This window comes from Aplysia californica, unplaced genomic scaffold, assembly GCF_000002075.1.
Source record: "Aplysia californica isolate F4 #8 unplaced genomic scaffold, AplCal3.0 scaffold00251, whole genome shotgun sequence".
In the NCBI taxonomy this organism is placed as follows: domain Eukaryota; kingdom Metazoa; phylum Mollusca; class Gastropoda; order Aplysiida; family Aplysiidae; genus Aplysia; species Aplysia californica.
This window is the reverse complement of record NW_004797521.1, coordinates 309934-325519: the sequence shown is the minus strand read 5'-3', so window position 1 is coordinate 325519 and position 15586 is coordinate 309934. Positions and strand designations below refer to the sequence as shown.

General features: G+C 37.0%; 1 protein-coding gene across 1 annotated transcript in view; it reads right to left on the bottom strand.

The window, feature by feature from the left end:
* The window catches only part of LOC101857806 (ATP-binding cassette sub-family A member 7), a gene marked incomplete in the record, with an annotated part of 82993 nt that overhangs the window by 20623 nt on the left and 46784 nt on the right, over positions 1 to 15586 (bottom strand). The window contains 16 exon segments of the mRNA XM_035970312.1: positions 85 to 254; positions 1086 to 1272; positions 1835 to 1955; positions 2823 to 2938; positions 3467 to 3571; positions 3991 to 4133; positions 5124 to 5269; positions 6130 to 6282; positions 8824 to 8899; positions 9568 to 9776; positions 10552 to 10624; positions 12234 to 12285; positions 12517 to 12703; positions 12919 to 13056; positions 14195 to 14334; positions 14980 to 15111. Coding sequence (XP_035826205.1) covers positions 85 to 254; positions 1086 to 1272; positions 1835 to 1955; positions 2823 to 2938; positions 3467 to 3571; positions 3991 to 4133; positions 5124 to 5269; positions 6130 to 6282; positions 8824 to 8899; positions 9568 to 9776; positions 10552 to 10624; positions 12234 to 12285; positions 12517 to 12703; positions 12919 to 13056; positions 14195 to 14334; positions 14980 to 15111 — 2148 coding nt within the window.

The following is a 15586-nucleotide window of genomic DNA, read 5'->3' as shown; positions in this document are numbered from 1 at the left end:
AAGAGAGAGAGAGAGAGAGAGAGAGAGAGAGAGAGAGAGAGAAGCTCTACGATTTTGAAAGTACTGAACAATTGTACCACTTACACTCCTTGCCCGTTGAACTGTTCTCGTGTAAACTTGAAGGGATGATTGGTAGTGACAATGCCGTAGTCCAGGGGATTGGAGCCTGCTGGAAGTCGACTTCTCAAGATGACATTGTTCATAGCATTCAGGTAGGCCAGCGGAGACATGAAACCACGGTTACTGTACCATACCTGGGTCAACAAAGTAGAACATCATTCGTTTGAGTGACAAGTTAATGATCATTTAATGGCAGTGAAAAATAAGATGGACAGACAAAAACAACATTGATATAATAAAGAAGCCATACACAGCAATATCACTATCCAACAGTATCATCAGGCAGAATATTATAATAATACAGTGGATTTTGCTTTAACAGAAATCTGCAGGACTGCTGAAGTTACATCAGTTTAGCAAAGTTTTCAATTTAGAGAGTTTGCTTAAACAGAAGAAAAAAAATCAAGAATTTCATGTTCTTTCCGTTTACCACTGTTTTCAGATTGATTATGTTCAGTTTAAGTGGACTTCAAAGTGTATGGAATACAAACTAGTATGTGTCAGCACTATCACTGGTGTACCTGAACATCAGCCATTTTTCCTGCTCTTCTGCCCCAATTTGTCTTTAAATCTTAAAAATCAAAACTTCTCATATGCATAACATACTAGTATGTTCACATAAAAGGAACCAGAGGCTACATTCCCATCATTGCTGTGTTGTCTATACAATAACATGTGAACTGTGGGGTTGGGGAGGTTTGATGGGGGGCTGGGGGGTTGATGTGGGTGCAAAGACTCAACAAATTAAACCATAAAGCTGTGCTGGTGAATGCTTTACCTCCTCTCTCTTAATTTTTCAGAAGATGAAGAAAAGGGAGTAAAAAGATTTTTTTTTTTCAAACTGTGCATCAAGTTTCTTCTGGTACTTGTTATTCATTTTCACAAAATCTCTTTCGAAACATAGCTGGGCAGTCTTCAGGAAGCAACCAACATGCAATATTTTTCCTTTTAACTCAAAATCTCACCTTCACACTACTAGATGTGTATCCCCCTTTCAAAACTAGCTCCAGCTGTCTCCAATAGTCATCTGAAGATTTGACACCATCAAGCTGTCCCTCGGCCGACTCAGCAAGTTGGTCCAAAACATCTTTGATCTCTTTCTCGCTCAGTACCGCCAGTCTGTTTCTCTCCCCCATGGTGAAGCCTCCAAAGCTAACGTCATGAAAAAAACACATTTAACATGAAGAAAAAAAACAACAAAACAATACTCAAGATTCTACACAGATACATTTTTGAGAACTGGAAATACAGAAGCTTTTTTCTGTGTCTTTGTTATTACATTGTAGAAAAAAGGCACTGGAAGCAGCATGCTTAGTTTAATCTGACTACAGTGTTCAACAGAAAAATGTATCTACTAGCATTGGTTTAAAAAAGTGATCAGTTCCATAGATGCTAACTCTATGAATCAAACGGCATGCCTGGGCATGTGCTACCTGTAGCCTTTCCTTCTATGCAGTATCCTCACACCAGGCATGAAGTGATGTAAATCTAGCAGTCTACCCAAGAGAACTCAGGTACACCAGTCATGTCAGGTAGATTAGCCAATAAAGGACCAGGTATCAACAACATTGAATAACGATGATAATAATAACAACAAATAAAAACAAACAAAAAGAACAATACCAAAAGCATTAAATTATCAGTCACTATATTTTTTTCCTCTAAAGATCTAACCCATTCCCCACAAAACTCCAAACAATAAATCACAACTAACCTTCTCTGTTCATATAGATGTCTGGTTCTGACAAGCCAACCTGGTAAATCCTCTCCTGTCATGTTCCAAAACAAGTCGTTGGTTCTCAGCTTCTTCATTGAAGGATGCTCCTCTTCAAAATCTGCATGGTACACAAAGTTTTGTTGACATAGATAAGACAAGACAAGACGAAACAAGACAAGACAAGAATAAAATAAGAAGGATGTGATGAAATGTGATATGATGTGATGTGATGTGATGCCATGTGATAAGATAAGACAACATTTTACTGATCTCCCCTAAGTGAAATCTGTTTCAGCATGTTAAATGCATACACACACAGGCAAACATCAACACACACACACACACACACACACACACACACACACACACACACACACACACACACACACACACACACACACTGCTGCACACACATAAATTATCATTAGATCTACAAGGGGTCAACAAAGAACCTTATACATATCCTGGATTTTAAGAAAATAACTTTGATAAGAAAGAGAGTAAAAATGCAAAGAGAAAAATATAAAAGGAAAACAAGGCAAATTAAAAAAAAACCCTAAACATATGGTATTGAGAAATCAAGAGAAAGAAAAAAAAAAAGCAATGTAATTAACAACTGAAAATCAATTATTGGGAACAAGTGGAGAAAGGTAGACAAAAACTCAGTTTGTCTCTCCCATTTCTGATAGGTATAACGAGAAGAGGAGGGGGAAAGAGTTAAAAAGAGACACTTTGAGAAAGACAAGGAACTAGCGAACATTTTTCAACAAGTAAATATATTCCTTCTCATTCTAATAACAAGAGAAGACACAAAAGGGAAACCAACAGTATTTTTATACTACTAATTGTCCATGCCAACTTCCAATTTTTACTGATGACCTGCAGATCAACCTTGGTAATGGTTTGGAACAAAAAAAAATTGACTTATTTCTTTCTTCCTGTTACACAGTAAAGAGAATAAGACCATCAATATGTGTGTACTGACCTTGAGTACAGACCTGACCACCTGTAGCACATGAGCACTGAGAACTATTTGACAAGTCCTGTGAAAGGTATCGTTTGCTCCATGCATAAGTGAGAGGAGGCAGACAAGGCTTGTGGCTGCAAGGCAAAGCACAGTTTCAAAGCATCAATAAAATGGAATCTGCAGTTTTATAAAATACAGCCGAAATGATCCAAATCGGACACCTGTTGTCAAGGGTTGTCTTAGATAGGTGGTTGTCTTGAACAGTGTCCTTATAATGTAAATAAATGCAAAGGGAAGTAAGAAGTGGTCATTTGTATAGATGACTATCTAGATTAGTTGGTCATTAGAGCAGGTTTGACGATAAAAATGTGACTTCCTCAAACTAATTTAGACTGCATCCACCAAATCTGACTCTGTTTACAATATATTTCAAGACGACTGAAAGGATGAGGGATGGGGGTGGGGGATATGTTTGTACATACCAAATAAATTCATTCTTGCTTTACATGCCTCTTTTAGATCATACAGAAGTTCAAATAAACCAATGGTTCTCAATTTTCTCTACCTACATATCAGTAGAAGCCCAAAGAATTTAAATACAATAGAAAAGAATAAAATATAACATTACAGAGGTTTATCTAAAATATTTCTAGCATACAGACCTGATAGAATGCTTTGATGGGTTCATACAACGGGTGCCATAGTAGGGCATATTCAGCATCGAGTTCACTAGATTTGCACCAACAGGGTCACTAGCATTTACATTACTAGGGAGAGATTAAAAGAAAAATAGATAGGATAATGTATTCATAAAGTACACTGAAACAAATCAAAGACTGAATATGACTTTTGGGGTTAGGGTTGGACATTTGAAAAAATGTGACACATTTTGCAAAGCGTTAAACCGACATAATGATGAAAAGAAAATGAAAAAAACCCAAAAACTGAAAGAGGGATATAAAAAAGTAGGCTAAACAACCTCCCTTAGATACCCTTTAGCCACACAATCACAAAACATAAATAGATAAATACATTTCAATTCATTTAATCAAAAACACACAATAGGCCTACACAAACACATTACACACATTCTCTCAAACATACACTGACTCAAACACATTCTCAGTCTCTGTGAACCACAAATATAGAGTAACTACCAGAAAAACAGAAGAAAAAAAATACCAACTTGTAGAAGGAGTAGAGGGAAGAGCTGCCAGTAGAAGGTTCATACATCCATGGCTGCAGCTCTAGAGGGTCATCCTCAGAGAATGGAGGGATGACCAATGAGGCCACCATTGCCAGACAAATGAAGGCAGCTGGAAGTAGAATCTGAAACAGATGGGTCACAAAACCCATGTTATAATGGAAAGAAAGCGGTAACAGCTAAATTACAAACCTGCAGGGTGTACGTATGTGCCGAAAGAATTTACTGATTTATTAATTACAGTACTTCCTTTGTAATTATCTGAATATTGTTTATCTGACATTTTGTCTGATTTACATATTCTCTTACATATATGCCATAGTATGACAAATTTTAATGAAGGTCAATAACGCAGTCTTTTTTTTTCTTCAAATCTGTCCCAAAGTTGAATGAATAGATTCTAGTGTAAAAGAGAACAAATAACACAGCAATGCTCAAAACCAGTTTTGATCTTATAACAACAGAAAGTAGCCCCAATGACCAAACTCCCAGGCTATGACTCTAAACTCTTTGAAAATTATTGCAATAGTTGATAATTGCTAAAAAAGATATATGAAATAGCATCTGCTATCCAGAGCCAGGTTTTTATCCTTCTTATCAGCACAAGAAACACCCAGGGATGACAAAGATCTTGAACCAGCAAAATCTAGTTTTCAACAAGACAAATTCCCTTTTAATGTTTATTAATAATAATATGATGATGATGATCATTGTAATAATAATAGGGAAGAGCGAAAATGACCGAGTTGTTATTTACTGGGAGTTAGTGCAACAACAGCTCCACTTTTCTAGGGCTGGTTGGATTGCAACCCTTAGAACAAATAAAAAGAGTATACTCATGAAGTATACAAAACAGAAAGAGAAGACCCTATAAGAACATCTGTTAACCATCTTCTAAGGAGAAACGTCAAATCAGGCTGGTGAAGTTGAACAGCTAAAAAAGTTTTGAATACTCACCACAGGTAAAGGCCAAGTAACCGCAATACATGTTGTTGCTGTAATACTAATGCTAAACTCAGTTCAACCCTGCTTTACACGGTTAGCAAAAACATTTAGGAATCACTCAGTTTTCTTATGCTAGAAGCAACGTGTGATGCAAACGTTACAAAGCTCACCTCACAGATGAAGCTTTTCTTGCTGCGCCTCACATGATGGAAACGTTTGATGATCAGAGCCATCAGCTGTTGTACTATGAGGAGCTTGCCACATGTTTGGGTCTCCTTTTGACCAAAGCTGCCCTCAGAACTTTCGGCACCTAGACCTGGAAAAGGAATATTTTTAAAATTTACAATAATAATGAGCACATATCCACACTCTTTGTACCGCATGTTCAATGTGCTTTACAACTATTTTTACCCCAGAAGACCCTAAAACATAACTCAAAAACATTCTCAGCTTCCTGTGAAGCACACAGTGCTATATGTGCGGATTACATGCACTAATTACACGAACAAACTGACAAGATCTTTTACTATCTATAGCGAGGTACCCATTCTCACATTCACACTTCGGTAGCATAGAGTGAGAAAAATTTTTGTAAACAGCTTTTCCAAAGGACACAAAGTTGTGCCTCTGATAGGATTCTAATTCATGATCTAACTCTCATTGATGCCACATATTTATGAGTGTTAGCACTATCCATTTAAGTATTTGTAGTTTACTGCAAGTCAACAGAGTAGTGCAATATTTGATCAGAAGTAACTCAGGACAATACATACAGAAACATTGAAATACATTCAAAAGGAGTAAACAACATCCTAGTGCTCCCTAACCATCTGCTAAGAAGGTTAGAAAGGATTTACATTGACAGAATAACTGTAACTGAACTCCTGCAAAATAATTTAATTAAAACATTGATAATTTATAATGAGAGAATTAATAGAGAGGGCAATAAAGGGAAAAAATTATGGAGTGCTGGAGATCATTTCATTTTTCAGTGAGTTTAAGTGTCGAAATAGAAAATCTTAGCGAAATGATTAACAAAAAGTTAGAAAAAGCAGGAAATAATTCAGAAGTCCACATTTAGCCTAAAAACTGTTTTAAGCAGCACTAGGCCAGGAAAATATACCAAATAAGTTCTTTAATGTCTACTGATTATTTTTTAGAAAAAAAGCCTCTTACCTTCTTCTTCTAGAGTTTCTCCATTGTTTTCTTCTCCATCATCGTCTGAGATCAGTTTTGTCCTCAAGGTTGATTTTCTACGCAGCCGTGAGACAGAACTCTTGAACCGATTGACAAAACTATTCCTAGTCGCACGTTGAGGATATCGTCCATCTGGAATATATTTGTTAAAAATGAATTAACATGAAGAGAGAAATAATTTCACTGTACTTATTAAAGGGAATTATTGTGATATGGAGAGTCAACTGGAACTGGAAGAATTATGCAGTTGAAAAGTTTTTCGTCTATTCAAGAAAATTAAAGGGGGAGAGGGGGGGAGGGGGGGGGGGGAAGGCCCATTGTTTACTTGAACTGCAATAAAATAGAACCTAAAATTCAGAGCTACTGTACATAAACCTTCAAATGTCTTTAAAAAAAATCTTAGTCAACAAGGAAAGAGAAGAAAAAGTATAATAATGACGAAATCAAAGGTAAGTTGGAAGACATTGACAGGCCCACAAAGGCAGGATCTATAATTAAGATATACATCATCCCTACAGCCATTTCTGGATTTGCCACTTAAATATAGAGCACAAACCAAGGAAATTAATGGGGGGAAAAGGCTCATTGTTTACTTGAACTGTAATAAAATAACCCAAAAAGTGTTGAAATGAAAGAATATTAAGAGCACCATGGACAGTCAAATTGAAGAATGCAGTATCTGCAACTTGAATACTGGGCACAAGCCAAAAAAAATCTTGAAATGAATGGTAAAAAAAGATACTGAGACCACTATCGACAGCAAAAACTGGCAACGTCAGGAGTAAATACTCCAAAGGTTAAGCGTATCAAAATATTACCTAACAGGCCAAATAAATAGACTGAAAAACTAAATAACCTTGGAAACATCAAATGAAAGACAAACTTTTTAGATAAAAAATTATCATAGAAGGCAAATAAAAAGGAAGAGAGAGGACATCTCCTCAGTGGATAGACAAAGGTGTGGGGTACCAATAATAGGCTAAAAGAAGGCACCACATGAACACTCACAAAAGAGACAGAGAGCAAAACAGTAGGAGATGAAAAAAGAAAATGGAACCAATTAAGCCAAGCAAACAATTGCTAAAAGTATAAATGAACCAATAAAACTAATAATAAAAATAATAATAATAATAATAATAATAATTATGATAATAATTATAATAATCATTTTCATCTCGAGAAGCTCAATGTGCATCACAAGAAAAAAAATCAAGAAAGAATAAAAACCTCTACTAAAAATAACAAACTGCTTGAACATACTGGCATATTGATAAAAATTCACAATTGCAATTAACAAGTATATTGACTTAAAAATACAAATAGGTACAATAAAAAATGCAGTTGGACATAAAAGGCATGATATTTATGATTAAGAACTTGCAATAGTAAAAACAATAGAGCCTACTCATCAAATAAATCAAAATATTATAAAAATGCTTGTTTGTTACAAAAGATATCATCACGTTAAGAAATATATCAGTAGTAACCCCAAATGATTTAATTAGTAAAAGAGTTATGATATGCATACATGGAGATGGTTATCTCCCTGGCATTAGATTGAGGGAATGCCGTTTCAATATTAGCGACCCCTTAAGCATTATGAACGATGGCTCATGGCTACAGGGACATCAATTAACGAGTTGATACAGGATGCTCACAGACCTTAAGTAGATAGGTAGGTGGGTAGGTAGGTATTTAAGTGGGTAGGTAGGTAGGTAGGTAGGTAGGTAGGTAGGTAGGTAGGTAGGTAGGTAGGTAAGTAGGTAGGTAGGTAGGTAGGTAGGCAGGTAGGTAGGTAGGTAGGTAGTATAGGTAGGTATGTAGGTAGAGTATTAAGACAACATGTTATGGTAGGGTAGTTGGACGCTACAATTTTTCACACCTTGTTAGGTAAAAACCCAACTTGCTTTTATTTTGAAAGTAAGCGCACTTTCTGAAGGGGAAATCTCATCTCATATTTCAGTATGTGCTCTCCACTTTCCAACTACTTACACAATTAAGCCTTATCGTAAGCTCAAAACTGAAGAGGAATTCAAGAAATAATTTATGGCCACGGATAAACATTTCCCGCATATATTTCATTTGCACCCTGGACAGGTCACAGAAACATAACATCAAATTCAAAGAAATAATGTTTTGATGAGATTGGAGATGGTAATAATAAAATTTGATCTTGGATGGGTTAGATCACAGATTAGCTGTTGAAAAGATGTTTTCAAGCTTTTAAAAAAATTGGATTATTAAGCATTAATTCCTTACCTTTGAGAGATCTTAGCAAATATTCTGAAAGTTAAAGATTAAAACTGAGGAAATGCTGTCTCTTTTAATTAAGAAAAAACAAATTGTTTTTTTAATGAAAGTTCAAAAATCCATATATATATATATAAAAGAAACATAGTCATTTTTGTATTCAGAAATAATGGATATTTGGAATGTTCTTAATTGTGTTTCTACTGAGCAGAGCATGTCAAGGACACAAAGCCAAAGTCTTGATGATGATTACGTTCTAACATTTTCAGTGTTCTTTCAAGACAATAACACTGGGGTTTTTCTTTTTCTACAGATAATGAAAATATAATTTTCTTCCGGTGGGTGTGTGTTGTGCGTGTTCGTATGTGTGGAGAGGGAGAATGAGGTTATCAAGGACACTTATTCAAAATGCTATAAACTCACTTTCTGACATCTCTTCCACGTTTAATCTGCAAAGCTCATCCTCTTCAACAACACCATCAGCCACCTTCAGGAAGACCTGATAAAGGGAAAAGCACAGCCAGGTAAAATTATTTGTCCAAAAACATAGGCTTTTCTCCTACAAACATCTAAAGTAATTACAAAACAATAACAAATGCAAGTCCACAGGCTCTTCAAACTTATTCTAAATACACAAAACAGCAGTAGTCAAAAGATTTTATAGAATTTGGCAAAAAAATCATCCTAAACATATGTATGGTATTGTGGTGAAATCAGGCGCTTATCAAAACAATGTAAGTAAAAAAAACTGACATTTCCCCCTGTTGGGCAATTTTTATCAATTTTTTTTGCTCAATACCTTAAATGTCCTTTTAAAAACACATATTTATGTAGATTTTACTGAAAAATATAGGTCAAAGGCATAAAAAAAAGTAAATTTGCAGTTCTCATACATCGACAAATTCAAACTTTGGAAGGCGCCAAATTCTGGCATCTGTTTTCTTGTTAATTTCACTTCCAACATCAGATGGAACCCCCCTCATTAAATCGAGAATATCTTGACTTTTATTTGAGAAAAATGGATATTTCTACATTAAAAGCAAGACCAATGAACCAGCTTTAAGATGATTACAATATTTCCACATGCCCAAATATTGACATATGCCTGATTCCACCGCATTGTGACACATATATCACTACTTCGTGGTGCAGGACGGATGGCTTTACCTCTTCCAGACTGGTGTCTGACACACCATAGCTAGAGACTCCTAGGCCCTTATGGGATACTTCCAAGGCAGCAAACAACTTCTGGAACTTTCCTGAGTGACCATCGTCTTCTGGCAGGCGGAAGCAAACTTCCATGCTGTTGTCCTCCACCAGAGTGGCCGATGGAACAAATTTCTGGATGAACGCCTCCACTCGCGACACTGAGAACCCTGAAAAAGCAGAATAATTTGATCAGCTGCCTATTTTTGGAGTGACAGATATCACATTATCTCAGGACAGAACAATTACATTTCCACACCAGTGATGCTGTTCTGTTTATGATAAATACAACCCTCCACTTCTACTTCCTAAAAGAGAAGAGGATTCATGTTTAGTGACAGAGGGAAAGCACCTATCCATTTTCCCCCTACTTGTTTTTGGCTAAAAAAGGTCTTTAGTATCTAACATGATGGACATTGAAGACCAAAACTTTTCCTACTTTTTCTTTTTACTCTACAAAATAAGTCTGGGACAGCTAAAGTCACATTGCTCACTATCTGAACTTGAAATTTTGGTTAAAAAAACCCCAACCCCACAACAAGTTCAGCTTAACTTTCCATAACCACCAGCCATCTTCTGGCGACCTCTCCGAACAAATTTTTGCTGACTATTTATACACATTCACTTTACTTTTGTGTGTATATCATGGCTTGTTTGATTAATCAGCATTTTTAGTAAGGGTTTTACAGCACTTACAACACAATAAGGTCATAAAAGTGCCAAAGATTAGAAGTTTTAAAAGAATGTAACAAACACAAAAAGAAGGAGGAGAAATAAGGATGATAAATGTTTGATAAGAAAGAAGGAGCAAACCACACAAGAACACCCACCAACCACCCACTATCAGCCTTTGTGCATGTCACTGAAAGACAATACCCAAGTGGGTCACACATTCATCTGATTCAAAACACTCCACAGACGTGGAATCCAGACCCTCTGACTCACCTGCAGTGCCTACTTCTCCACTCTCCCGAGTTTTACCCTCATCAGATTCAGCACTTTCACCATCTACTGCAGGCTAGGAAATACAAATTGTACATACAATTAGAGCACCCAAGTAGTATCAACTATAACAATCACAAGAGTTATGAAAATTGATGCTGATAGATTGCATTAATGGAGATTTGGAAACACATTAATTTATGTCAGGGAGAAAAAACATTACACTCACGACCCTTCAATGTATTCATTGTTTCCATTAGTGAAGATGATGAAAATGATGTGAGGAACTGCATTCTCTCAGAAATAATAGGCGTATAGTTTGAGTAAAAGAACCATATCAACAAAATCACGGCCATTTGGTGTTGGGAATATGCAAGACAGAGAGCCAAAAATAAAAAGTAGAACCTACCAGTGGAGCCCTCAACAGCCCATGCTATTGGTTCAATATCCCTTTAAGCATACTGTACTATTTAAAAGGTGGGACCATCCATCTAAAGTTCAATTACAGTGAAAATCATCAATGTGAGCCCTTAGCAGTGCAGATGGTCAGGGTGATGTGGGTATGAACCCCCCCCCCTCCATCTCACCCTAAATTTCACCTGCCTAAGACAGAAAATGTCTAGGAAGGAATTTTTCTCTGGCTCCCTTACAATTCCTTCTTACATAGGTTCCACTATACTTGTAAATACAGTCGAACCTGCCCTGACGGCCACCTCTATAAGACGGTCACCTGTACAAACGGCCACTTTCCGTTTCCCCCCTTGCGTTTTTTCTATATAATTTAACTGTGTAAAACGGGCACCTGTCCAACGCGGCCGCGGCCACCTTATTTCAACACACAACCCCTATCACATTAAGCAATAACACCCGTCAAAGATGGCCACCTTAGTGACCCCATTTCGTTTAGTCATAAATTGTGCTTTGGCCCCTGGCGTTGTGGGCCAGGGGTCATAATTCAATCCCCTGTCGCTGTTGTTAGGTAGTCCCTCCAACCGATCATGTTGCGTAGGCCCCTCCTACTGTTGACCAATAGCTACCAATTTTCAGCTGCTGGTGAGGTAAGCGTGTGATCCCTCATAACCCATAAGCCCCGCCCAGAACTTAAACACAAATCGTAAGCGAGATGAATGGTCACTGTTTACCCAGTCTGTAACAAAGTAACAAAGGACGTCAACATGAACTTGTGACAGAAACGTCGCTCGTTCTCTGAGTGGTGGCGACTCAGGAGTTTGTTTTTACTTTGCACTCTGTCTTCCTTGTCTGATACATTTCGTTTTATTGTCACCCTTTTGCGAAATCAGCAACAAAATAAAAATTACAAACAAAATACAAACCACCACCACCAACAACAACAAAACCAACAATGCGGCTACTTTCGATTGTGACCTCTGATAGGAATAATTTGTTTTCTTCTTCTTGATCAGTCCTGCCTAAGACGGCCACCTGTCTTATACGGCCACTTTTCTCCTTGACAGTGGGTGGCCGTCTTACACAGGTTTGACTGTACTATGTTTGATAACAAAACCTTATCCAGTCAGTTCTCCCACCCTACCTCCCCCTTCCTCCCAAAATCAGTCTTCTAGCTTCTGCTTTGCTTTCAATATTCAGCTGTATGCATGTCAAAAGACATTAAAGAAACTAGTGCAAAACAAAAAACTGTCTTCCGTTTTTTAGCCCAGCATTACCTGAATCATGTCTGTTGTGACTGCCTCCTTTCCTAGTAAGTCATCAGGTCCACTATGAACAAGAGAAAGAACATGTCATTATTTTGAAGACATATGTCACGCAATTTCACTATTTTTCTTAATTGCACACTTTCAAAAAGGACAAACTGCCATGATTAATTTGTATTTCCTATGATAGTAAAAACAACTCAAAACTTGTCAGAAGATTCCCAAAGCAGCACTTTCAACCCTCACTTCAGAAGAAAATACTAAAAATAACCCAGTATAACATCATTAACCTTACCTATTGTCTGAGCCAGTCATGCTTTTGTCTTCCCTGGCCAGGGTGAGGTAGTAACCACTGCCAAATCTGTTCTTGAGGAAAAGGCTGGAGCCGACAGCACACAGCTTGCCATGCGAGATGATAGCGATGCGGTCTCCGAGTACATCTGCTTCATCCATGTGATGGGTGGACAAGATGATAGTTCGGTCTATCAAAAGAGAACAGTGTGCACATACTTCAATACTGACAACCATTTAGGTCTGATACTTGAATGTTATGTCAACATAGACATTAAAAAACTCTCATGAGGTTGAAAATTATGATAACAGGAAAAAATATCATGGAAGTACTTCCCTATCTGGAGCACTTATACTTATTATTCTTCTGGAAGCAAAAAAGAATATATTAATGAAATTTTCTTACCTTTTTTAAACTTCAGCAACAGCTCCCAGATGGCACGCCGTGCATATGGGTCTACCCCTGCTGTAGGCTCGTCCAAAATCACAGTCCTGGACCCACCGACAAAGGCAATAGCTACTGAAAGCTTTCGTTTCATGCCACCTTTCAAGAGAAAAGAAACAAACCCAAAATAAATAGAGCTACTTCTTCAAAATTTCAATGATATTGTGCAGATCTAAGCTTATCTTACTTGGAAATTCAGTTTATTGTATTTTTCAGAGGCCAGCTCAATAACTGTAATACAGTCAAAGGATTTGACCGAGTTGCCAAAAGAAAATAATGTTGACATGAAATAGAAGGGTGCAATCATACCTCTATAAGTGCATTGGTCACTGTTTTCATTTCAAACGGGAAAGGAAATTATCATGATAATGTGCAAATAATAAGATAAGCAAAGCACAGTAAGAAGAACAGAGTATAATAAATTCATTGTTAAATCATGAACAACTTCTTGCATAAGATAAGTAGATTTCATTAAGCTTTGTACTGGCTCAAAGAAAAAATGGATTCCAGCTTGATTTTTTTTCCAGTTTTGCAAATGCTGTTTTTTCTTACATGAAAAAGTGTTGATTAGTTATTCAAGTACTTTTCCATTTGTCTGTTATTTAAAGATAAAGTGAATGAGATTTCTCAATAATTTGAGCATGGGTTTGATAAAACAGACAATAAGGTGAAGACAAATGAAACAAACACTTTGCACCAACCCTCGGAGCAAAGCTGAGCAGTGTTATAATTCAAATTTCCTTCTATGACTTATCCTAGCATTCAAAATGACAAAGTATTCCACAAAAAAACCTTAGTCACATCAGAAGTTCTATGCTGACAATGCACCCCACCCCCCCTAAGAATTTCTATGCTGACAATGTGCCCCCCCCCCCCAACCAACTTGAGAAGACCTGCATATTTTGCTTCATGAGATGAAGTAAAAAATGCACAGACCTAGGTGGTGGTGTCGGTAGCCTAGGGATTAGGCTACCCGAATCATAATCATGAGATTGTGGGTTCGGGGATTTGAGCCACAGCTCGGTCTGAAGTTGTGTCCTTGAGAAAGGCACCTTGCATGAATTTCCCATTTGGCTCCGTTCTTTCGGAGACCAACGTTTAACTAAGAGGTCCCGTCTCTTAAATAACCTAATAATGTTGATAGGGGTATTAAACCCATAACATTTCACCATTTCAGACCTAGGTGAGAGCTGGGTCAGAGAAGGGAAGCAAGTCAGTATGTCAGTAATGTACTAACCAGACAATGTAACTGACGTCACATCACGCTTGTGAGGTAGGCCAACATCCTCCAGCATCTGCTCCAGCTCTTTCTCCACCTGGTCTTTGGAGCAGCCCTTGAGAAGAGCATAGAACCAGATATGCTCCTCAACCGTCAGCCTGTAATTGGAGGGAGTGTCAAGGAAAAAAATGTAGTTTTTTAATGAATAATTCTAGTTATGTATTTGAAAACTATTTTTTTCTTTAACATTTCAAAACAATATTATAACTTTAAAAAGATTGATAATTTCTCAAAGTGCTCAGACAGTAATTTTGTATTTAAGCTGAATTCATACTTCAAGACACTGACAGATCAGCTCATGGAGTAATAGAAAGCATTTGTATAGCAAATATCCCTACCCAAAATAGGCTCTGTGCACTTTATAATGTATAAAAGAGATTTGCACAAAACTGCAGTCTGTTGACTCTATGCAATGCTAGCTGTGGAAAAAGTATTTGTTCGGATATACAGCTATGTCCTTCATATTAAAAAAACAATGGGTACCAGCATTAATGAATTGGGAATCATTTTTAAGTTATTATTAACTGTCCACTGAAGCAACAACAATTACATGAGTTAGAAATTGGTGTAAACTTTTATTCTTCCAGTTGTGCAGTATTCTTAGAATAAGCAGATATGATAATGCCTACAATACTAAAATACTTCACTACATGAAACTACCAAATCACAGAAAGCATTAAAAACAATGAGGAGGCAACAACCAGTAACCTATTTAAATAAAAAATTTCAGCCAAACATCTTACAAGTCAAAAAGTACATTGTGCTGAGGACACATGCCCAGGCTACTCCGAATCTGGTCAAAGTCTGTGTGGATATCCTGGTCATAGATCAGAGCAGTGCCCGAAGTTGGAGGGAACAGACCCGTCAGAATACTCCTGCAAACAGAAGTAGGAGAGACAGAACATAAGTAGCATAAGTTGTCTCTTTAGAAATATAGCAAACAGACAAAAGATCTAATAAAAACTGTGACCCTAACTGTATCATTACAAATTAAAGCCTGACCTCAACTGTAAAGTGTATCCTTAAAAAAAAAACACAAAAAAAGAATCTACCCTGACTGAAAAGGCAGGCAGTCACAAAATAAACCAAATAGACAACTCTACATATCTGTCCATTCCATACAATGACACTATATAATGTAGTGAGAATACAGTTCCTCTCCCTACTAGTAACAATTCAAAATGACCTGAACAGCCACAAAGAGAAGCAGTAACAAAAAACCCAAAGAATTTACATAATGACAAGAAACTCCAAACACACGATGACTGATCGGTTCGACAATTTGCAGGTTAAATAAACAGCTTAAAATCATTTCTACTGCACAAAGACAGAAGTTGTACAATACAACAA